The sequence below is a fragment of the Saccopteryx leptura genome, chromosome 3, assembly GCF_036850995.1.
Source record: "Saccopteryx leptura isolate mSacLep1 chromosome 3, mSacLep1_pri_phased_curated, whole genome shotgun sequence".
NCBI classification, from domain to species: Eukaryota; Metazoa; Chordata; class Mammalia; order Chiroptera; family Emballonuridae; genus Saccopteryx; species Saccopteryx leptura.
This window is the reverse complement of record NC_089505.1, coordinates 125,704,985-125,729,394: the sequence shown is the minus strand read 5'-3', so window position 1 is coordinate 125,729,394 and position 24,410 is coordinate 125,704,985. Positions and strand designations below refer to the sequence as shown.

At 40.0% G+C, this 24,410-nt stretch overlaps 1 protein-coding gene across 4 annotated transcripts in view; it reads right to left on the bottom strand.

Moving 5' to 3' along the window:
• Nucleotides 1-24,410, bottom strand: part of OSBPL9 (oxysterol binding protein like 9) — a 136,939-nt gene that overhangs the window by 95,085 nt on the left and 17,444 nt on the right. For all 4 annotated transcript variants that reach the window (XM_066376277.1, XM_066376280.1, XM_066376276.1 and 1 more), the window contains exons 2-3: nt 23,237-23,287; nt 1,229-1,307 (exon numbers count right to left, since the gene is read on the bottom strand). In XM_066376277.1, the coding sequence (XP_066232374.1) occupies nt 1,229-1,307; nt 23,237-23,287 (130 nt within the window). The remainder of the gene's footprint in view (nt 1-1,228; nt 1,308-23,236; nt 23,288-24,410) is intronic.

Sequence of the window (24,410 nt, the reverse complement as noted above, 5' to 3'; positions counted from 1 at the left end):
TGTTATAAATTTTATGAAAATTTCAGGCAAGCGTCATTAGTTAAGCAGCTCTGAATAAAGAATATGACCAAGCACAGCAAATATTTTTAAGGATGCTTTTCCTGAAAGCATTAGAGATACCACTTTTGAGTACACTGGTTTGTTTTTATTGTATATAAGCTGCATCTTTCATTTCTATGAGTCAATTTCTTAAGCAAGACAATGAAAAAAAATAACTGCAATTTATTACCCCAGCATAGAAGGACAATAGCTGTCTGAACATCTTGTATAACAAAACACATCTGGTCACTATGAGACTTCATAACCAAAATATTGTTAAGCTATAAATTTACTTAGTATTTATCTACCTTTGTATACCTATATTCAATCACAGTACATTACAAGTTGTAGTTTAGAGAAAGTGCTAAACATCTCCAAATCTTCTCATTTCTAAGTTTCTTAGACTGCTTTAAACATAAAATATGTTATTCTGAACAGGTAAAATAACAAGAACATTAGTAGCAAAGCTAATAGACACTCCTAATATATGAGCAGTACATTAGGACAGGATCATTACAATCGACTTATTTGCTGGTTTACAGTTTCAAAGCAAGATGAAATGAGAATGATCATACAGTACCTTACCCTTTCTACCGGTGAACCATAACATGCAATGCCGAAACATAGCAGTGGCAGATGGCATTGGTGTTATTAACTACAAAAGGATAACAGCAGAGAAATGAAGGCTGGCAGACAAGACACAGAGATGCAGATGAAATGAACGCAAACTTGTAGTTCCTGAAGCAAAGCAAAACCTTTAAACCAAAGGTTGCCACTAGCTTCAACTTAATCTACATTTTGAGTTTTACACGGACAAACACTGCAACCTTCACAATCAGTCTTTAGACTTCATGCAGAAGCAGAACCATACTCCTCGATAAAGAAGATCAGCAACCTTCTGTAAACACAAGCCAGCAGCAGCAGCAGCCCATTACTCTCTCCCTTCACTGATTTTTATCCTTTAAAATTTTAATCTCCAATTGCAGCCAGATCCAGTCGTTTCAAATAGATCTGTATCCACTGCAGATACAAATCCCTCCCTAACCTGCAGTACCACTTCATCCAGAACGTTCCTGTGCGCTCGTTCATGCAGGATCAGTTGCAAAACCTCATTCAGCAAACAACCCAAAAGAAAATGAAAGAAGCAGTTGGGACTAGGAAGAGAAAGAATCTCTTCTTTTCAGCTCACCCTGGAAATGGAAGGTTTTCTGATCAACAGTTATTGTGAAGGTGCTGTCGTCCTCATCGTCTATACCAATCACAGCTCCCTGTGAAACAAAGAGCAAAATCCCAATAAGGCAAACAATGACATCAGCAATATTCACTACTGCTACAGCCCTGGAACGCTCAATGCACCAACGACACACTGGAAGCAAACTTCACAGGAAAGGGGAATCTGAGGCTCTAGTTTTGCTGAAGGAAGAACTAAAGGAGAGGAGGTAGTAGGGCACTGTAGTGCTCTGCACAGGCACTTTCTATCCTTGTTTAAAGGGCACGGATGTGGTGGGAGGGAGAGGGGACAAACCGAATCTGAGTCCAGGGTCTGTGCTTAAGAGTCACTCACTGAGCCTTTCTGACCTTTAGCTCTCTCTCTAGCTGGGAGTCAAAAACCTCCTCCTCACCAGGTTGTTGTGAGGCTCAAAGAGCACAGATAGCTCTCCATCAGACTGCTTCTGTGTTATACATATTAGTGCAGAAATGCCAGGTAACACTTGCTTCAAAACACTGTCCCAATCACTTCTTCCAGGTGTGCTCCCATAACCACTCATACATGGCTCTGCTACTCCACTTTCCACACCATATTGTGATTATCTGTTTATCAGATGTCTGCCTCCTCCCACTGAACTGCTGTGAGATCTTGGAAGTCAAAAACTATATTTATTTTTATATATAACACTCAAATACACAGTACGTTTTCTAAATAAAAGCATGAACAACTCTCCAAAAGAGGGAGAAGGAGAGGTTGCATTTATAAATTGTTTCAGGAAGGCTGGGTTTCAAACTTTAATTCTTTTGTATTCAACTGCATGCATCCTATTAAGAAAACAAAAATTAAGGGAAGTGACAGGAAGCTAGGCAAAATAAAGTCTACTGGTCGGTGTCCTTAAGAAATAAATGTCTTAAATATTCAAGAGAGAAAAGCTAGGGAACATGAGATAGGTAAGATGCCCCAGGTTGGTGACAAAAGAAGCAATGTGCCACAGATGAAACCAGGACCTTGAAAATAGGGGTTGAAATGACTCAAGGGGCCAAAATAACCTAATCCTATGAAAAACAAATACTTCTATCCCAGGATGACTAGGTAACAAAACCAAATATTTATTCAGACTTTTCAGAGGCTGTCTAGATGAACCCCAACTCTATCCAAATGCCATCAACTTGAATTCTCTTAGTTACTCCTTAGTTTCAGATTGAGTAGGGATTTTTAGCCCCATTTTCAGATAAGGAAGGTGTCTCCAGAGAACATAATAACTTAACCAAGGTCACACAAAGAAGTAATGGCAAAACCAGAACCACTGGCATGGTACTTACTTACTCATTCCGTGACAAAAAATATAGACACACCTCAGTGGATAAGCATGCATGGGAGCAGCTCATTCTGGTTAACTTAATTTTGTCGGCAACTGAGTTAACATTCTAATTTATGATGTATCAGATATTTGCTGAGTCATAATTAAATACAAAAATATGTGCTCTTTCATATATAACAATAGTTCTGCCTCTTGAGGCACTTATATTCCAGTGGAGGAGATAAAACATGAAAAGAGGTTACTATAATACAAGGCACAAAGGAATCTCTACATGGATGGTCTTTGAAAACATGCTAAGAAGCTCATCACAAGGGACCACATGTCTGACTGTTTACATGAAATGTCCAGAACAGGCAAATTCATAGAGACCAAGAGTAAATTAGTAGTTGCCTAGTGCTGGGGGGATAGGAGGGGATAAAATGGGAAGTAACAGTTAATGGGTATGGGTTTCTTTATAGGGTGATGAAAACATTCTAATTGATTGTGGTGATAATTACATAATTGTGTGACTATACCAAAAACATTGATTGTATACTTTAACTAGGTGAGTTGGGTGATATGTGAATTATATCTGAACAAAGGTGTTATAACTCACCCTAATCTAGGTCCCTTAAGTACCATAGTTCACTCGTTACCTAGTCAACTCAAATAGAAACCTCTAGGTTCTATATACCTGTTCTCCCTCATCCCATCACCAAAAATAGTGCTTCTCCTACTTATGAACTATAATCTCAAATTCATCAACTCTTCTCTATCCTATGAACTTCTATTGCCCTAATTCAGGCTTTTATCACTTCCTGCTTGATAAGGCAACTTGTCCAACTTCAGTCTAGCCACATTTTAGTCCACAGTCCTTGCTATTGTCAGAGTAGTATTTCTAAAGCACAAACTCTTTTAGGAGATCCAGACATTTTCAATTTTCCATGAACTACTAAATAAAGTCAACATTTCTTCATAATGCCATTTTGACTGTTCAAGGTTGGCCCAACCAATCTTGTCACCGTCATACCCAACTCCTCCCCTCCTCACCTCCCTGAGACCCTGTATGTACTCAGCCTCAACATTTCTTCCACATACTAAAACAAAAAACAAAAATCACTGAGCAATTTCACTTACTATGTCTGTTCTCAAGCTCACTTCCCCACCATTTGCTAAACAAAAGCACAACCCCAAACTACTGTTTAATTTCTCAAAGTTTTTACAGAGGCGCTTTTTGAAAAGTGGCCATGCTTAACCTTTCAACCACTATTGTAACCTAGTGACGTTGCCCACCAGTGCAGGAAGCTGCGCTCTCACAGATCTCCGTGACTCTCTGACTGCGCTGGCTCTGCCCCCCAGCGCCCCTCTGAAGCACCCGCTGCTGTTGACCGTTTGTTTCTTCCTGAAACTCCCTCCATGGCTCTTCATCACCTAAGTGTTCTTCTGATACATTTCTAAGCAACTTTGACAACCTATTTGAGAGAAAGCATCTTTTCTGATCATTATTACACTGTCCTACTCCTCTCCAAATGCTTCTTGTAAGACTTTGGGACTGAGCTAACAATTTCCCACTCCAATCAGGTCTTGCTATTACCCTGTGCTTTCTCCAATGTACAGATGAACAATTCATCTGACATTCTGGCCTCTCCGTTTCTTGATTCACTCAACTCAAATACACTTCACCGCCATTCTCCTTCAGTCACTCATTCCTCATGTCAATACCTGCACTATCTAATAACAGCCATCAGGCACGTGTGGGTATTTAATTCTTAACGATAACTTATTAAAATTAAGTAAAATTATAAAATAAGTTCTTCAGTCATACTAGTCATATTTCAAATGCTCAATAGCTAGTGGCTATGAAACCAGACAGTACAGACACAGAACATTTTAATAACTGCAGAAAGTTGCACTGAACAGCACCGCCCAAGACTGTTATCACAGAGAACTAAATCACAGAGAAGAGTTAATACTGCAAGTTACAGAACACTTTCAATTAGCCAGGAACTATGATAAGCATTTTACATACACTACATCATTAGGAAACAACTTTATGTCATAGGTTTTTTGGGGGTTTTTTTGTGGTTTTTTTTTACAGAGGCAGAGATAGACCGGGACAGACAGACAGGAACGGAGAGAGATGAGAAGCATCAATCAGTTTTTCATTGCGCATTGCGACTTTTTAGTTGTTCATTGATTGCTTTCTCATATGTGCCTTGACCGTGGGCCTTCAGCAGACCGAGTAACCCTTTGCTGGAGCCAGCGACCTTGGGTCCAAGCCGGTGAGCTTTTTGCTCAAACCAGATGAGCCCACGCTCAAGCTGGCGACCTTGGGGTCTCGAACCTGGATCCTTCCGCATCCCAGTCCGACTCTCTATTTACTGCACCACCGCCTGGTCAGGCAAACAACTTTATATTGAAAGGTAACGTACACAAAAATCATAACTGCACAAGCTCAATGAAAAGCTCCCCTTGTAACCTTGCCTAATCATTAGGCCTGACCTCCATTCCAAAGATAAACAGTACCCATTACAAATTAATTTTATCTGTCTTTGAATTTTACACAAATGGACTCGTATCATGTATTCTTTTGTCTCTGGCTTCTTTCACTCAACTTAATGTTTGTAAAATTCATTGATATTGCTGCATATATTGTAGCAGTAGTTTGTTCACTTTGTTGTTATAAATAGTATTTATTTAAAATTTATTTATCATCTCCACTGTAGATGGACATGTATGTTGTTGTTTCTAGTTCTACTAGTTTTAGGTTATTAGAAACACACTGCTATAACATTCTCCTCCATATATTTTGTTATACATATATTTGTATTTCCTAATACAAATCTAGGAGTGAATTTGCTAGGTTCTGAGGTATGCACATGGCAATTTAATAGAGAACTATCAAACAGTTCTCAAAAGTGGTTGTGCCAATTACATTCCAACCAGTGGTGTACAAGAGTTTCAATTGCTCTACATCTTGACGAATGCTTTTTTACTTCAGTCATTCTGGCAGGTGAGCAGTGGTATCTTATAATGGTTTTAATTTACATTTCCCTGATTACTAATGAGCTTAAGTATCTTTCCTGTTTTGGCCATTTGAATACCCTCTTGTGAAACAGTTCAAGTTGCTTGCCCAGTGACAAGACTAGACTATCATCTTTAATTATTTCTAGTAGCTTTTTCTAGATCCTGGATATGAATCCTCCACTGGTTATGAATTAGGCGAATATCTTCTCCCACCCTGTTCCCAGCCTTTGTACTCTCACAATGATGTCTTTTCATGAAGAGTTATTTTCTTTTTCCTTTCTTTTTTTAATTTTCTTTTGTGACAGAGAGAGACAGAGAGACGGACAGATAGGGACAGACAGACAGGAAGGGAGAGAGATGAGAAGCATCAATTCTTTGTTGCAGCACCTTTGTTGTTTATTGATTGCTCTCTCATATGTGCCTTGACTGGGGGGCTACAGCACAGTGAGTGACCCCTTGCTCAAGCCAGCGACCTTGGGCTTCAAGCCATTGACCTTTGGGGTCTAGCCAGTGACCATGAGGTCATGTTTATGATCCCACGCTCAAGCTAGCGACCCCACGCTCAAGCGGGTGAGCCTGTGCTCAACCTGGCAACCTCGGGGTTTCGAACCTGGGTCCTCTGCATCCCAATTCGATCCTCTATCTATGGCACCCCACCTGGTCAGGCTCATGAAGAGTTCTTAACATCAACGTAGTACAATGTATTGATTTTATATTTCATGGCTATGCTTTCTGTGTCTTCTTTAAGAAGTCTTTTCCAATCTGAAGGCCATGAAAACAGCTTCCTGTTATCTTTTGGAAGTCTTTACATTTGGAAATCAGGTAGAGTAAGTCCTCCAATATTTTTCCTCTTGGCCTTTATAAATTATAAATCAACATCATCACCATACTCATAGCCAGTTTTCCCTACGATGGGTGAGGAAAAAGCCGCCATTTCTATTGGTTTCTGTTGCCTGAGAATGCAGGAATCAGAAGTGGGTATTTGTGGCCCTTTATATATTTTGAGTCAGCTGAACAAGTTACACTTACACACTTACACACACACACACTATGATACTAACTGGGAACAAACTTGGCTTACCATTTAAGTTATTTTAAATTTCAATAATGTTTCTAGGTTTCTGAATAGAGGTTTTGCCCATATTTGTTAATATTTATTCCTACACAATTATTTCTGGTGCTATGGTAAATGTATTATATTTTTTAAAATTCAGTATTTATTTATATTAAATTTTATTTAGACAATTAATTTTAACGGGGTGACACTGATCAATTAGAGTATATAGATTCAGAGAAAACATCTCCAGATCATTTTGACATTTAAAAATTCATTTTTAAATTACTAGTTGCGGGTGTATTGAAATACAATTTATTTTTGTATAGTGACCTTGTATTCAGTAATCTTGTTAAATTCACTTATCAATTCTAATAGTATATCTGTAATTTCTTTTGGATTATCTGCATGCTTAATTAAGTTGCTGTGAATAACAGTTTTATTTCTTCTACTGCAATCCTTATACTGTGTATTTATTTTCTTGCTTTATTCATTGGCTAGGACTGCCTGGTTTAAGACTGCAAGACAATGTTGAATATAAGTAGCAATAGAGGGCATCCTTGTCTCCTTACTGGTCTTTCTCCCATTGTCCACCATAACTATTTTTTTAAATTTCTTTTTATTGATTGATTTTATTATATTTATTTATTTAATTCAGTGAGAGGAAGGGCAGCACTGAGACAGACTCCCACATGCGCCCCCCCCTCACTGGGTGGGATCTACCAGGCAAGCCCACTAGGGTGCAATGCTCTGCCCATCTGGGCTGTTGCTCCATTGCTCAGCAACAGAGCTCTTTTTAGTGCCTGAGGCAGAGGCCATGGAGCCATCCTCAGCACCCAGAGCCAACTCACTCCAATTGAGCCATGGCTACAGGAGAGGAAGAGAGAGGAGAGAGAGAGAGAGAGAGAGAGAAAGAGGGGGGGGGGAGATAAGGGAGTGGGAGAGGGGTGGAGAAGCAGATGGGCTCTTCTCCTGTGTGCCCTGACCAGGAATTAAACCTAGGACATCCACATGCCAGGCTGACGCTCTATCACTGAGTCAACCAGCAGGGTGATTGATTGATCTTAGAGAGAGAAAGAGACAGGAATATGGATCTGTTCCTGTATGTGCCCTGACCAGGAATCAAACCTCTCCACTTCCAGACGATGCTCCAACCAACAAAGCTATTCAGCCAGGGCGTCCACTGTAGCTATTAAAAACCTTCTCTACTTCCTCCAGTGTAGCTATTTAAAACCTTCTCTACTTCCCTTAAACCCCCATATATGCAGTCATTAAGGTAGAAACTCTAAACCTGCTATAACCTCCCACTTAACAACTCCCCTGCATTTGCACTCATTCTTGATTCCTTTCCACCTGTCATAATGTAAAAGAGGCTCTATTTCCTATCACCTTCCTTAGGTTTCTTACTTGACCAATTTTCAACTTCTCTCTCTACTGACTCCTTTCCAATGGCATTTATACATACTCAAGTTCTTACCCTTTTTCCAACAACAATTACTATTACTACCACCACAACAACAATCCTTTTCAATTGTATATCCACATCTAGCAATTGCCCACCTCTCTCATTCCCTTCCAGTCAAAGCTCAGACTTGTCCATGCTTCTGACCTAAAATTTATTTTAACCTCCCATTCCCCGTAGGATGTATAACCAAATCAATGGTTCTTGGTCACCTTCAAATAAGGTGATCATATAAACTGGTTTTCCTGGGACAGTTCCAGATTATTCCTGTTGTCCTGTCATAATAATGAACAGAACCCCTTTTTAGTCTAAACAATGCCCCAGTTCAAGGGACATGGTCATTCCATAGCCTAGCCTACAAACGGCCCTCAGTGATTTGCTCCATGCCTACCTCTCACCTCTAGAGGTTTATCGATTGTCCCAAGCTGTCTCCTACCAAAAAGCCTTCTTTTCCTTTTATCTGAGTTTATACTACTTATTTTTTTACATCTGGAAATCAAAACTCCCTTTGCTAATCCATATGTGGAATAGTATTCTATCATTGAGCGAATTTCTTTGTATGCTAATCCATCAAAATGTCAAAGTGTTTATTCCAGGCCTGCTTCTACGACCCCTTGTGCCAACAGGATAACACTATAGAAAGTAATTGGAGTCTTGTTCAACCAGATGAATTTCCTGACTTTCCCTCTTCTCCTTTCTAGTATACAAAGAAACATACTGCAGACATGAATCATAATTCTGGTGTCAAATTCAGAAAAACAGTTTTGCTCTCATTACTTGGGGTGAAAAACAGAAGTCTGGCTATTTTAGGATCAATCTCCCTTTGCAAGAAGAAAAAGTAGGCTGCAAACCGGCTCCAAAGATGATAAAAGGAATGATGGCTCCTTCAGGACATAGATTCCTGACACAGCGCCTAAAAGGAGCAGCGATATAAATAGGAGTAAGACATACCTCTGCTCTGAAAGAGCACCTAGTTCACAAAGAGAAAGAAATCCTTAATACAGAAGGAAGCAGGAAAGCTCAAGGTCCAGCCTGCTCACCAAAGATGCTGCTGCATGGAGGACTGACTGGCTTAAGAATCATTCATTGACTCAGCAAGTATTTATTGAATTGTCTAGGCCAGCGATTTTCAACATTTTTCATTGCACGGCACACATAAACTAATTACTGAAATTCTGCAGTATACCAAAAAATATATTTTGCCAATCTGACAAAAAAAATAGGTATAACTTTGATTCATTCACACTGGATGGCTACTGTTGTGTCAGCTGCTGTCATTTCTTTGTATGACAATCTAAAGGAAAAGAAGTCAGTGGCCTGACCTGTGTTGGCGCAGTGAAGAGAGTGTTGACCTGGAACACTGAGGTTGCCGGTTCAAAACCTCAGGCTTGCCTGGTCAAGACACATATGGGAGCCTGACCTGTGGTGGCGCAGTGGATAAAGCATCGACCTGGAATGCTGAGGTCGCCGGTTCAAAACCCTGGGCTTGCTCAGTCAAGGCACATATGGGAGTTGAAGCTTCCTGCTCCTCCCCCCTTCTCTCTCTCTCTCTCGCTAAAAAAATTAATAAAGACATCCTTCTCTGTGTTGATATCATCAAGACATTCTTTTATATATTCTTTTTTTTTTTTTTTTCATTTTTCTGAAGCTGGAAACAGGGAGAGACAGTCAGACAGACTCCCGCATGCGCCCGACCGGGATCCACCCGGCACGCCCACCAGGGGCGACGCTCTGCCCACCAGGGGGCGATGCTCTGCCCATCCTGGGCGTCGCCATGTTGCGACCAGAGCCACTCTAGCGCCTGGGGCAGAGGCCAAGGAGCCATTCCCAGCGCCCGGGCCATCTTTTGCTCCAATGGAGCCTTGGCTGCGGGAGGGGAAGAGAGAGACAGAGAGGGAAAGCGCGGTGGAGGGGTGGAGAAGCAAATGGGCGCTTCTCCTGTGTGCCCTGGCCGGGAATCGAACCCGGGTCCTCCGCACGCTAGGCCGACGCTCTACCGCTGAGCCAACCGGCCAGGGCCTTTTATATATTCTTATTAAAGGTAGAGAATGAAAATTTATACTTATAACTCTGGAATATTTTTGTGTACAACATGAGACAGGGAGTAATGGGCAGCCAATTGATTCAGCTTCATTTACTGAAGTGATAAAATTGACCTGTAATGTGTCATGGCATGTACTAAATTCCCATAGATGTGTGGTTCTATTTCTGAGCTTTCTCTCTGCCCTGATCTATTTCTTTCCCCTTGTATAAATACCATATCATTTTAACTACTATAGTTTCATACAAAGTCTTAACTACCTGGAATGACAAGTTCCCCAACTCCTATTCTTCAAACTTTTCTTGCCCTTTTACCATTTAAAATGACTTTAGAATCATCTTGTCAAGTTCCTTGATAAGGCCAATTGTGGTTTTGACTATAATCACATGTGTTTCTAGATTAACTAAAAAGAAGTAAAAATATACGTTATTGAGTCTAACAGGCAAAAGAATAGGATATAGCTTTTACTATATTCAATCTTCCTCTAGTCTTCTCATGGCTTTACAGTTTTATCCACCAAAAGAATAATTTATCTTATAAAATATATTCCTAGGTAATTCAGAGTTCTTGATATAATTATAAATAGTTCCTTTTTTTGAATAACTTTTTCTAATTGTGGCTCATATAGAGGAACACTGTATGTTCTCTGCATATTGATAACATAGCCAAAAAACTTTTTTCTGCAGATTCTTATGGACTGTTTTATGTAGACAATCACATTTGCAAATACATACCAATGTTTATTCTTCTCTTCTAATCCTTTTTCTTTGAATTCTTTTGTGTTTCTTATTGTGTTGCAAGTTTACCAGGACATCTAGTACAGTTACAGAAACATCATCTGCAAATACTAATTTTGTTCTTCCTTCCATGCCTTATATCTTTTGCATCTTTTCTTGTCTTATAGTATTCACTAGTACCTCTAGGAACACAATATTCAAAGCAGCAGCAAAAGCAGGCAACTTTGTCTCACTGCTGATTTTAAAGAGAACACTTCTTTATTTCACTTTTAAGCACACTGTAGTATTTTAGCAAATACCCCTTCAAAGGTTTAGAATATTCTTTTTTTTTTTTTTTTTTTTTACAAAGACTGAGAGTCAGAGAGAGGGACAGACAGGTAGGAACGGAGAGAGATGAGAAGCATCAATCATCAGTTTTTTGTTGTGGCACTTTAGTTGTTCATTGATTGCTTTCTCATATGTGCCTTGACGGGGGAGGGGGGGACTACAGAAGACCGAGTAACCCCTTGCTCAAGCCAGCGACCTCGGGTCTAAGCTGGTGAGCTTTTTGCTCAAACCGGCAACCTCGGGGTCTCGAACCTGGGTTCTCTACATCCCAGTCCAATGCTCTATTCACTGCGCCATTGCCTGGTCAGGCTAGAATATTCTCTTTTATTCCTAGTTTGCTTAATCTTAAAATGCATGTTCCATTTTATTCACTACTTCTTCTGTATTTATTCAGATAGTCATGTAGTTGGTCTTTTAATGTTAATTTGGTGAATTAATTTTAAAGATAGCATCCTAATGTTCTCAGAATAAACTCTATTTGGTCATAATACTTTTAATTTACAGATAACTGGGTATGGTTTGCTGTATTTTGTTCAGGATTTTGACATCTACACATTGATAAGTGCCTCTGTCCTAAAAATGTCCTTCGTTATTTTCTTCTTTGTACTTTTTCATTACTATTCTTTTACTAATTTTTTTGAATTAATTTTTAATCTCTATTTTATAATATATTTATTTAAGATTATACATCATAGACTGCCTTAGATGCAGTTTAACACGTGGTTCCTTCATTATCATTCAGGTTTGAATATTTCATAATTTCTATTATGATTTCTACTTTCACCAATGAATTATTTAGAAGTATGCATGTGAAACAGTGAGTGGCTACTGTTTTATTACAGGACTTTTAATTCTATGCAATACTGAGGTTTTGGTATTCTTTTTTTTCCCATAATAATTTTTATTGTTTTCTTAAAAAGTCTATTATATTTGATAGTACTACTGTTTCCTAGTCTTTTTTTTTTTTTTTTTTTTTTTTTACAGGGACAGAGAGTCAGAGAGAAGGATAGACAGGGACATACAGACAGGAATGGAGAGAGATGAGAAGCATCAATCATCAGTTTTTTGTTACGGCACCTTAGTTGTTCATTGATGCTTTCTCATATATGCCTTGATTGCGGGCCTTCAGCAGACTGAGTAACCCCTTGCTTGAGCCAGCAACCTTGGGTCCAAGCTGGTGAGCTTTTGCTCAAACCAGATGAGCCCGCGCTCAAGCTGGCGACCTCGGGGTCTCGAACCTGGGTCCTCTGCATCCCAGTCCAATGCTCTATACACTGCACCATCACCTGGTCAGGTCCTAGCTTTCTTTTGATTAACATTTTCCTGAAATCTTTTTCATCACTTTCCTATTTAATTTTTAATTTGTATTTATGAAATATTATAAACATTCAGAAAATATAATGCTAATGATATCTACGTACCAATCACAGGGATGGAATAAATGTCTATATCTTGCCCACGGGAGGATATTTTTAGTTCAAATTCATACAAAAGAGATGACACTTGCAAAAAAGCTACTGAATTAATAAAAAGGGCAGAAATCTATAGAGTAATTTTTCAAAATGAAGTAAGAAGACAATTGACAAAAGCAAATCTAAGAGGATGAGGGGGAAGGACAGACAAGTCTTAAGGTTATATATATACTAACCTAAAAATAATGCCTTCTAAGATATCAATGACTGTAATATATACCCCAATAAAAGAGATGAAAAAATAATGTAGAATCAATGAAATAAGGCACTAGCAATACAAGTCAGTGCTAAAACTATTAATACTCCATCATGGTGCACTGCTTGACTCTCTTGTGATAGACAAAAAGAAAAGAGAACAATGACATATCCCCACATCCCTCATGCAGTTAGCCAATTCTGATGACCCAACACAATTAGAAAATTGAGTACTTAGTTTCACTGGACCAGGTAAAAAGCGTTACTTTAAGTAACATGAATTAATAATTTTCGAAAACTCAAAATATATTTAGCATTAAAACTATATTGAGCCCTGGCCGTTTGGCTCAGTGGTAGAGCGTCGGCCTGGCGTGCAGAAGTCCCGGGTTCGATTCCCGGCCAGGGCACACGGGAGAAGCGCCCATCTGCTTCTCCACCCCTCCCCCTCTCCTTCCTCTCTGTCTCTCTCTTCCCCTCCCGCAGCCGAGGCTCCACTGGAGCAAAGATGGCCCGGGCGCTGGGGATAGCTCCTTGGCCTCTGCCCCAGGCGCTAGAGTGGCTCTGGTCGCAACAGAGCAACGCCCTGGAGGGGCAGAGCATCGCCCCCTGGTGGGCAGAGCTTCGCCCCCTGGTGGGCGTGCCGGGGGGGGGGGGGGGGGGGGTCCCGGTCGGGCGCATGCGAGAGTCTGTCTGACTGTCTCTCCCCGTTTCCAGCTTCAGAAAAATAAAAAAAAAAAAGAGAGAAGAAAAAAAAAAACTATACTGAATAGCCTGACCAGGCGGTGGCACAGTGAATAGAGCGTCGAACTGGGATGCGGAAGGACCCAGGTTCGAGACCCCAAGGTTGCCAGCTTGAGCGCGGGCTCATCTGGCTTGAGCAAAAAGCTCACTAGCATGGACCCAAGGTCACTGGCTTGAGAAAGGGGTTACTCAGTCTGCTGAAGGCCCGCAGTCAAGGCACATATGAGAAAGCAATCAATGAACACCTAAGGTGTCGCAACGAAAAACTGATGATTGATGCTTCTCATCTCTCTCCGTTCCTGTCTATCTATCCCTCTATCTGACTCTTTCTCTGTCCCTATAAAAAAAAAAACCCAAAAAAACTATATTGAATACAATTCACCTTACTGGGTGATTCCTAAGGCCCTGCAGAAATCTTAGAATCTGAGATCTTATCAACAGTAATTGTTAATTACAACAGTAATTATCATGTATTAAGAACTTAAATCCAGACACTGTATTTGGATACTTTTTAATATATCAATTAATTTGCTCCTCATAATTCCACAACTAAATCACATGATGCCTATTCTAGAGAGATAAAGAAAATGTAGAGACAAATAGATGAGTTGCCTGAAATCAAAAAACTAGTAAGTGGCAAATCCAGGTTTGAATTTCATTTCATATATGGCCTGTTCTTGTCTCTACCCTACACTACTTCTTTGATGTTACTACATCTCCATTTTTCAGATTTTACCCGGAAATGTCAATATTTTGCTTTTAGCTAGTTCGTTGGGAAGGAGGAAAAATCAGACACCAGGACTTAACCAATACTTGACAAGGGCACCATCTAGTGGCAGACACTTTGCCACCAACAAGTCAAAGAAAAGTAGATGGAAAGGGAATGGTTTTTCAATCTTTGCTTTCCTCAGGTGGTTTTACACTGCTTTGCAACAAGTAGGGAGTCTTTACATTAACTCTTCTAGTCAAGAAATATAGGATCCTGGTAACACTGATGACTGAACAGGTTTTTGGAATAAGACAGACCCAACTTCAATTCCAGATTCACCATTTACTGTGTAACCTTGCAAAGTTACTAAAAGCAGTTTTGAGTCTCGGCCTCCTCACACATAAAATGAAGTAACACCATTTAACCTGATGGGATTATCACACGAATACATGTGAAAAATCATCTGGCACAGTGCCTAATTGTAAGAGCTTCCTCAATACCTACTGGTTCCTTTCCCTCTTCTCCTTTTATGTAGACTAAAACCACATGAATGTTTGCTTTTTTTTTTTTTAAGAAAACATATCATAAAACTGGCTCATGTGATTAAGATAACTTCCATAGCTCCTCTATATGTAAATTACAGTAAAGGCCAATTCTCCAATATTTATTCATTTTTTATAGTGAAAACTCACTATCAAGTAGAAAATTAGACAAGTTAAAATGGAGTAAGTACCTTCATTGCTGTACGTGACAAATGCTGTGGTAAGGCAGAGGAGGAGGGATGTGGATCAAGAAGGCTCCATAGAAGCAGCAATATTTGAAAAGTCTCTTAAAAGATGAGCTCACCAGACGAGGGCATAGAAAATTCCTGACATATTAAAAATACGTCAACTGGAAATATCGGGGGTACAATTTTGTAGATTGTATGTGTGTCTAACCACTATGCTGTATACCTGAAACTAATGCAAAATAATATGGAATGTAAACTGTAATTGAAAAATAAAAATTTTTAAGTATATCTTAAGAGCAATGAAAATGAAAAAACAGAATGAGGGAACACGAAGTACAGTGTAGTTGGAATATGGGATGGGATGCATGGAGAGGCGGGAGGAGATCTGCTGTTTAAGCTCATCTGAAGCCTGACCAGTAGGGGCACAGTAAGTACATCAAGTGACAACCTGGAACGCTGAGGTTGTGAGCTCCTAGTGCAGACTCATTAGCGCAGGTTGCTGGCTTGAGCAGGGGATTCCAAAGCTTGCCAGCTTGAGCCCACAAAAGGTCACTGGCATGGAAAGCTCAAGGTTGTTGGCCTCAGGAAGGGGGAACTGGCATGGCCCTGGTCAAGGCACATACAAGAAGCTCAATGTAGCCTTACCAAGCGGTGGCCTGACCAGAGCGTCGGCCTGGGACACGGAGGACCCAGATTTGAGACTCCAAGGTCACCAGCTTGAGCGCAGGCTTATTTGATTTGAGCAAGGCTCACCAGCTTGAGCCCAAGGTCGCTGCCTCGAGCAAAGGGTCACTCAGTCTGCTGTAGCCCCCCCCCCCACCCCCGTCAAGGCACATATGAGAAAGCAATCAATAAACAACTAAGGTGCCGTAACGAAGAATTGATGCTTTTCATCTCTCTCCCTTCCTATCTGTCCCTCTCTCTGACTCTCTGACTCTGTCACAAAATAAATAAAATTAAGATGCTTTAAAAAAAAAAGCTCAATGTACAACTGAAATAAAAGCAAGAGTTGATGTTTCTCACCTCTCTTATCCTCTCTCACCCTCCTTGTCTGTCTCTCACACACTCTCTTGTGCTCTCTCAAAATTAAAAAAAAAATTTTTTTAAGCTCATTTGGACTCTAGATATTAGATGCATTATCAGTCACCATCATTGTTACCATCATCCTCCATAGTAGTAATATATTAGCTGTGTACTATGCGCAAAACCCTATGCATATATAATTGCTAAGCCTCACAACAACCTTAAGTGGAGAAGAGACTGTTTCATGATGTGGACTCTCAAGCCAGCTCCTGCTAGATCTGGGCCAGAACAGAAATTGTTTCCCATAAATCCCCTCAGACACTGTCTGAGCAGCCCCTGCCCTATACTGCTAGGTGTGCTAGCTCAGGCTGGTGGCTGGAACAGGCTTTTGCATCAAAGCATTTCCCCCTTATCTGCGGTGGATCATATCCCAGTACCTCTATCCATTTGCTTTGTTCTATATATTAGCAACTGCCGTGCAGAACAGATGATATCCATGCTGCATTGCCACCTCATATCTAAGTTCCCTTAATAGACTCAATGTAATGCTGGAGTTGTCAGCCTCCTTTTTCGTCTCTCAGGAAATATCCCCAATACCCTATAAATTATACAATGTTCTTTTCACACAGATTAGGAACTTTGCCCATAGGCACAGAGTCAGTACTGGGTAGAACTGAATGAGACTCAGCCCCAGGTCTCTCTCATTACTTCTACTATGCCAGTGGCCCCAAATTTGGCTGTACAACATGATCTGGAGGATGTGTTTAAAAATAAAAGTTCCTGACCCTATTCTAAAACAGCATGTCTATAGAGTATGATTTGAGAACCTATATTATAAACAAACTCCCCAGATGTTTCTTAAATAGAAATCCAAATAGCAGTCCAGCTTTTTTAAAAATAAAGTTGACTCTTGAATAACAAGGGTTTGAACTGTGTGGGTCCACTTAGTCACAAATTGTTTTTCAATAAATACTATAAATGTATTTTCTCTTCCTTGTGATTTTTTTTATTTTTTATTTATTATTATTTTTTTATTTTTTACAGAGACAGAGAGTGAGTCAGAGAGAGGGATAGACAGGAACGGAGAGATGAGAAGCATCAATCATTAGTTTTTCATTGCGCGTTGCAACACCTTAGTTGTTCATTTATTGCTTTCTCATATGTGCCTTGACCGTGGGCCTTCAGCAGACCAAGTAACCCCTTGCTGGAGCCAGCGAACTTGGGCTCAAGCTGGTGGAATTTTGCTCAAACCAGATGAGCCCGTGCTCAAGCTGGCGACCTCGGGGTCTCGAACCTGGGTCCTCTGCATCCCAGTTCTACGCTCTATCCACTGCACCACCACCTGGTCAGGCCTCTTCCTTGTGATTTTAACATTTTCTTTACTTTAGCTTACTTTACTATAAGACTGAAGCATATAATATATATAACATACAAAATATGTGTAATGTTATTGGTAAGGCTGTGGTCAACAGTAGTTAAACTTTGGGAGAGTCAAAATTTATATGCAGATGTTTAACCACATGGAAGAAGGTCAGTGCCCCTAACCTCTGCATTATCAAAGGTCAACTATACCTCAAAGCCTCTTTTTTTTTTTTTTGACAGAGACAGAGAGAGGGACAGACAGACAGAAAGGGAGAGAGATGAGAAGCATCAATTCTTTGTTGCGGCACCTTAGTTGTTCATTGATTGCTTTCTCATATGTGCCTTGATGGGGGGGAGGAGGCTACAGAAGACTGAGTGACCCCCTTGCTCAAGTCAGCAACCTTGGGCTCAAGCTGGTGAGCCTTGCTCAAACCAGATGAGCCTGCATTCAAGCTGGCGACCTTGGGATTTCGAACCTGGGTCCTCCATGTCCCAGTCCGACGCTCCATCCACTGTGCCACTGCCTGGTCAGGCTCAAAGCCTCTTAACACACACACAGTACTAATTAATAGCTTCCATCTATGTACCAGGTACCTAATACTTAAAAAATTCTACAAGGGAAGAAATATAATACTTGCTTTAAAGAGAAAACTCAAGCTCAGGAAGCTTACAGATAATTTCCCTCTTCCAGTCAATAAAGCCAAGAGCAAAAATAAGATTCAAACACAGTATGTCTGGTTCTGTGTGGTAAGAAGAATTCTGTCCCTCACCCCACCCCATAACTCTAGCCCCTGCATCATCTCCTCCACTTTGCATGTGAGTAGAAACTGTGAATGATGAGATCTCACTGCAGTGACTATGTTACAGGATGAGTTATTAATGGATTGGTTATATAGCAAAAGGGAGATTACCTGGTGGGTATACCCTAATCACACACATGTGGCCTTTTATTTATTTATCAGGAATTTTAAACTTATTTTTTAATTACAACTTAAATTTAATATTATTTTGCATTAGTTTTAGGTGTACAGCATAGTGATCAGACAACCATATAGTTTAACTTTACAAAGCGTTCCTCCAATATTTCTAGTACCCACCTGGCACCACACATAGTATTTACAATATTACTGACAATATTCCACACGTTGTACAATACTTTACATCCCTATGACTATTCTGTAATTACCCATTTGTACTTCTTAATCTTTTCACCTTTTTCACTCAGTCCCCCAACCCTCCTTCCCTCTGGCAGCCATCAGTCTGTTCTCTGTATCTATGAGTCTGGTTCAATTTTGTTTATTTTGTTCTTTAGATTACACATATAAGTGAAATCACATGGTATTTGTCTTCCTCTGACTTCTTTCACTTAGCATAATATCCTCTAGGTCAGCGGTTCTCAACCTGTGGGTTGCGACCCCGGCGGGGGTCCAACGACCAAAACACAGGGGTAGCCTAAAGCCATCGGAAATACATTTTTTTTATTTTTATTTTTGCATTCCTCTGAAGCTGGAAACGGGGAGAGATAGTCAGACAGACTCCCGCATGCGCCCGACCAGGATCCACCCGGCACGCCCACCAGGGGCTACGGTCTGCCCACCAGGGGGCGATGCTCTGCCCCTCCGGGGCGTCGCTCTGTTGCGACCAGAGCCACTCCAGCGCCTGGGGCAGAGGCCAAGGAGCCATCCCCAGCGCCCAGGCCATCTTTGCTCCAATGAAGCCTTGGCTGCGGGAGGGGAAGAGAGAGACAGAGAGGAAGGAGAGGGGGAGGGGTGGAGAAGCAGATGGGTGCCTCTCCTGTGTGCCCCGGCCGGGAATCGAACCCGGGACTTCTACACGCCAGGCCGACGCTCTACCACTGAGCCAACCGCCCAAGGCCGGAAATACATATTTTATTTAAAAATTTATTGTGTTTGGTCATTCGACCCCCGCCGGGGTCGCGACCCACAGGTTGAGAACCGCTGCTCTAGGTCCATCCATCCTGCCACAAATGGCCAAGTAGTATTCCATTGTATATATGTATTCCATTGTATATATGTACCACATCTTTTTTTATCCACTTGTCTATTAATGAGCATTTGGCTCGGTTCCATATTGTGGCTATTGTAAATATTGCTGCAATGAATATATGGGTGCATTTAGTCTTTCTAAGGTTTCTTCAAATATATATATTTATATATATCCAGAAGTGGAGTTGCTGGATCATAAAGGAGGTCCATTATTAATTTTTTGAGGACACTCCATATTGCTTCCATAGTGGCTGCACCAATCTGCATCCCTACCAACAGTGCACAAGGGTTCCCTTTTCTTCACATCACATGAGGCCTTTTAAATGAAGGCTGTTTTCTGCAGCTGGGATCAGAATGAGAAGTCAAATTCAGAATACTAGAAGGATTTAATGTGGCATGCTGACTTGAAGACAGAGGGGCTGCCTAACAAGGAGTATGTGAAGCAGATCTCAGCTGACAGCCAGCAAGAAAACAAGGACCTCAGTCCTGCAACAAGGAACTGAATTCTACCAACAACCTGAATGACTTTGGAAGCGAATTCTCCCTTGGATTCTTCCTCACAGCCTCCAGATGAGAGCCCAAGCTGCTCAATCCCTTGATTTCAGCTCTGTGAGACCTTTAGCAGAGAACCCATCTTAGATGCCCGATCTACAAAACTGTGAGATAATAAACGGGTGTGGGTTTTTAAATTGTGGTAAAATACACAATACATATAATATAAAATTTACTATTCAAATATGTTTAAGTGTTCTGTTTAGTAGTATTAAGTGCATTCACATTATGTATGACCAGATGGTCTCAAGAACTTTTTCATCTTCCCAAATAGAACTTCTGTACCCGTTAAACAAGAACTCCCCAAATCCCCTGCTTCCAACCACCGGAAACCACCATTCTGCTTTCTGTCTCCATGAATTTGACTACTCTAGATACCTCATGTATGTAAAATCATACAGTATTTACTGTTAATGATGGGCTTATTTCACTCAGCATAATATCCTTAAGATACTATGACCTGTGTCAGAATTTTCTTCCTTTTTGAGGTTAAATAATACTCCATTACATGTACCCCATTTTGTTCATCTATCCAGCCATCAAATGGACACTGAGTGCTTCCAGCTATATAGGCTATTGTGAGTAATGCTTCTATGAACATCAATGTGCAAAATATCTGTTTGTGTCTCTACTTTCAATTCTTTTGGATACACACAGAATGGAGCAAGGTAGGTTTATAGTTGTTCATACAGAAAATAATATAATAAATAATACAAGAATAAACTCTGTGTTCCGCATGTTTTACCACACCCTGTAAATATAAATTGAATGTTGTTTTAAGTCAATTCATTATCTTGAAATTGAGTAAGTGAAAGGAAATAATCAAGCTTTATCCTATCTATCTGAACTGTACCACTGGGCAACCAACTAATAAATGAAGTGTCTTCATATGTAGTTTTCTGATAAGAATTAAAACAAAGTGATAAAATGTCATAATTTTGCAACCCCAAATAAGTTAATTAATCTAGGTGCAGAGCATCGATAGTGCTAATATCAATAAAGAGCAAAAACCAGACCTTATGGCCTGACCAGAGGTGGCACAGTGGATACAGCATCAACCTGTGACACTGAGGTCCCAGGTTCAAAACCACAAGGTCACTGGCTTAGCACAAGCTCACCAGCTTAAGCCCTAAGTCGTTGGGCTGAGCAAGGGATCACTGGCTTGGATAGAGCCGCCCGGTCAAGTCATAGATGAGAAGCAATTAATGAACTAAAGTGCTGCAACTACTAGTGGATGCTTCTCATCTCTCCCTTCCTGTAGGTTTGTCTCCCAATAAAACAAACAAAACCAGACATATGTGCAAGCTGATAAAAGAACACACCACCACCCCACCTATATAGTCTTGCCAAAAGGATCAAACCTGGGTCTGATCCAGGCTCTGGATCCCACTACCAATGTGCAGGAAAAGCAGAGGCAGAGGAACATGCTGAACTGCTGCAATCAGTTAAATCTAAAACTACAGACAACTCATACCGGTCAAAGGGTCTGGATAGATAAATTACTTTTTTTTAATGGTCAAGATAAAAATATAAAATTTAGGAATTTAAAATAAGACATGATTTCTAGAATGGAAGAGGGCTGACTTCAGGAGACAGGGAGGGTGCTGTAACTGGAATAGGACACATAAAGAGGCTTCCGGGCAGCTGGCAAGATGTATTTCTTAACCTGAGTGGTAGTCACAGGGGTTAATAATTAATTAAGCTGTATTTAAAAGAAAAAAATATTGCATTAACTGAAACAATGAGATAGTGGCCCAAGTTCAGATTGAATTCAAGTGAAGGGCTGTCTCAACACAGCTCTGCCAAAGACTCACTATTGAGTCTATCTCAAGCCAAGAAAGCAGTTAATACCAGACTGAGTGGTGACTAAGGTCAAAAGCAAGTGCTTAGAAAAGCAATTAAATAAAAAAGACAAAAGGAAAACCAAACGAAAGATAAGAAAAAGTAAACATTTTTAAAAAATCATTACGCTATCACATATACACCATCATCTGCTCAAAATAAGCCTGTCTCAGTCCCATCCTGTAACTCCACCATATTTACACCTATCTTGGTGCCAAAATTTGTCCATTTGAATTTGGTGTCTTTCTCAGTTACTGACTACTTCTAATAAATGCAATAATACAGTCACATCTTCAAAAGTAAGGGTACAGAAAAAAGATAGCAGAAAGAAAGCAAAAGGAGCCTGAAGAAGAAAAGGCTAGAAGCTGATTCACCTAGTTAAGATAGAGCCAGCCTTTCCTTAGGTACAATGGAGACTGAAACTATCCCCAAACCTGCCTTCTTTCTTGCCTTTACCTACTTGGACAATGGTGGAAATGGAACTAGCAATTAAAAGCAGCGCGAAGCTATTGGCCTGCACTGCAATAAGGCAGCCACTAGCCACAGGGAACTGTTAGGCACCTGAAGCACAGCTAGTCTGAACTGGGATGTACCATAAGTGTAAAGACACACTGGATTTGGAAGACTTAGTATTTAGAAAAGAATGTAAAATATCTTATTAATAATATTTTATTGATTACATGTTGAAATAATATTCTAGATATAGTGGCCTAAACATATATTATTAAAATTAACTTCACCTGTTTCTGGCTCCTGTTTAATTGTGGCTACTGTAAAATTAATGTATATATGTAGCTCACATTTTATTTCTACTGGACATCACTGCTACATCAACCATTTTTAAACAATGTTAAACAGAAAGAACAAAGAAGCTAAAAGTGGGAATTTTTCAGAGTTTTTTCTACTGTTTGCTCTACCACCAACACTACAACTCATTTTCCAGCCCTGTCCCTGATATTAAAACCAAAATTAAACAAACAAACAAAAAAAATCAGGAGCTACGTTAAGTCATGGGCACACCATTAATTCATGGGCCAAAACAACAATGCCCTGGTTCTGGCAATGACCAGCAGTTACCATGGAGAAATATCATTTTTTCTCTCTAAACTTTAGTTGCTTGCCTAACAAAAACTAAACTAAATTTAGACTTCCATGATTCTGTAAGTTTTTTTCTTCTTTCAGAATTGGTTTACATAAAAATACTGCCCTGGCCAGGTGGCTCAGTTGGTTAGAGCATCATCCCAATACAGCCAAGTTGAGAGTTCGCTCCCTGGTCAGGGCACATGCAGAATCAACTTCTGAATACATTAGTGGGTAGAACAAGTTGATGTTTTTCTCTCTCTCCCTCTGCCCTTCTTCTCTCTCTCAAAAGTCAATTAAAATAAATAAATAATGAATAATACTCACTCTGAGTCTAACACATCCTCGGCGAGAGCCTCTCATCATTTTGTCCTTGGACTAAAAGAAAAACAGAAGCATTCAGTGAATAAAGATTTATTGATTGTTTTTAGAATCACCTAGGAATTAAGAGACAAAATTTATAATAATATCTCTCCTTTCTCCCCATTTCCCTTCCCCCCAAATCACTTAGAGAAAGGAGCTAAGTTTAAAATGAAAATGTTTTACAGTCTATAAAAATCAACCTCTAGAGTTTTATGTATACCTTTAATGAACAATATATTTATATTAAACTATAATTTTCATTCTTTCATCATGCACCTTAACTCTAGACCAGTATTCCTCATCTTTTAGTGAATTTGAGAATCACCTGGGGAACAAGAATCGCTCCTAGATGAATGTGACTTAGGAAGACAGACGACCACGTTCTGAGGAACATTGCTATAGCTTTATCTCTGCAATTCCCCAAATGGGTCACATTTTTTGCTGCTGAGATTTTTCATCCAATGTTCCTCAGTTTGGAATATCCTTAAGCCTGACATTTTGCCTGGCTAAATGTCACTGATCATACATGTGCCTTATTACCTCTGCCTGGTTTGAACTCCCATCCCTGGGCTCCCTGAGTCTTCTGTATATTCCCCCAGCCGTGGCCTGTACCACCCTGTGCTATATGGCTAATTAACTTGTCGGGTTCACAGACAAACAGGGGGTAGGAACTGGGTCTGATTTATGCTTCAGAACAGTGTCTGCAACATATTAGGTGCTCCAAAAATATATACTGATGAAACATTGCTTACCCTTTATGTCTCTCCTACTGGACTGAGCCAAGTAAAGGCTATCTTCTGCACAATAAGCCCTATGTTAACATTCAGTATATATTTCTAAAAATAAACTAGTCATGTATAATAAAATAAAATAAAACCTTAAATAATCAAAGTTTTCAAAATACTCAATACCTCAACAATCGGTACTTTTCTGTACTCCCCTATGCAAGAAAGAAAAGAAGCCAGTATCATGGCGCTATGATTTAAAAAAATTGTCCTACTTTAAACCATTGATGCCTTACATCCAAAGTACTGAGCCACAGACAAACTTCCAGTTATAAGCTAACTATTTTCTAGGGATTTCATGTACCATAGTGACATAGTTAACAATACTGTATTGTAATACTTGGAAAGTTGCT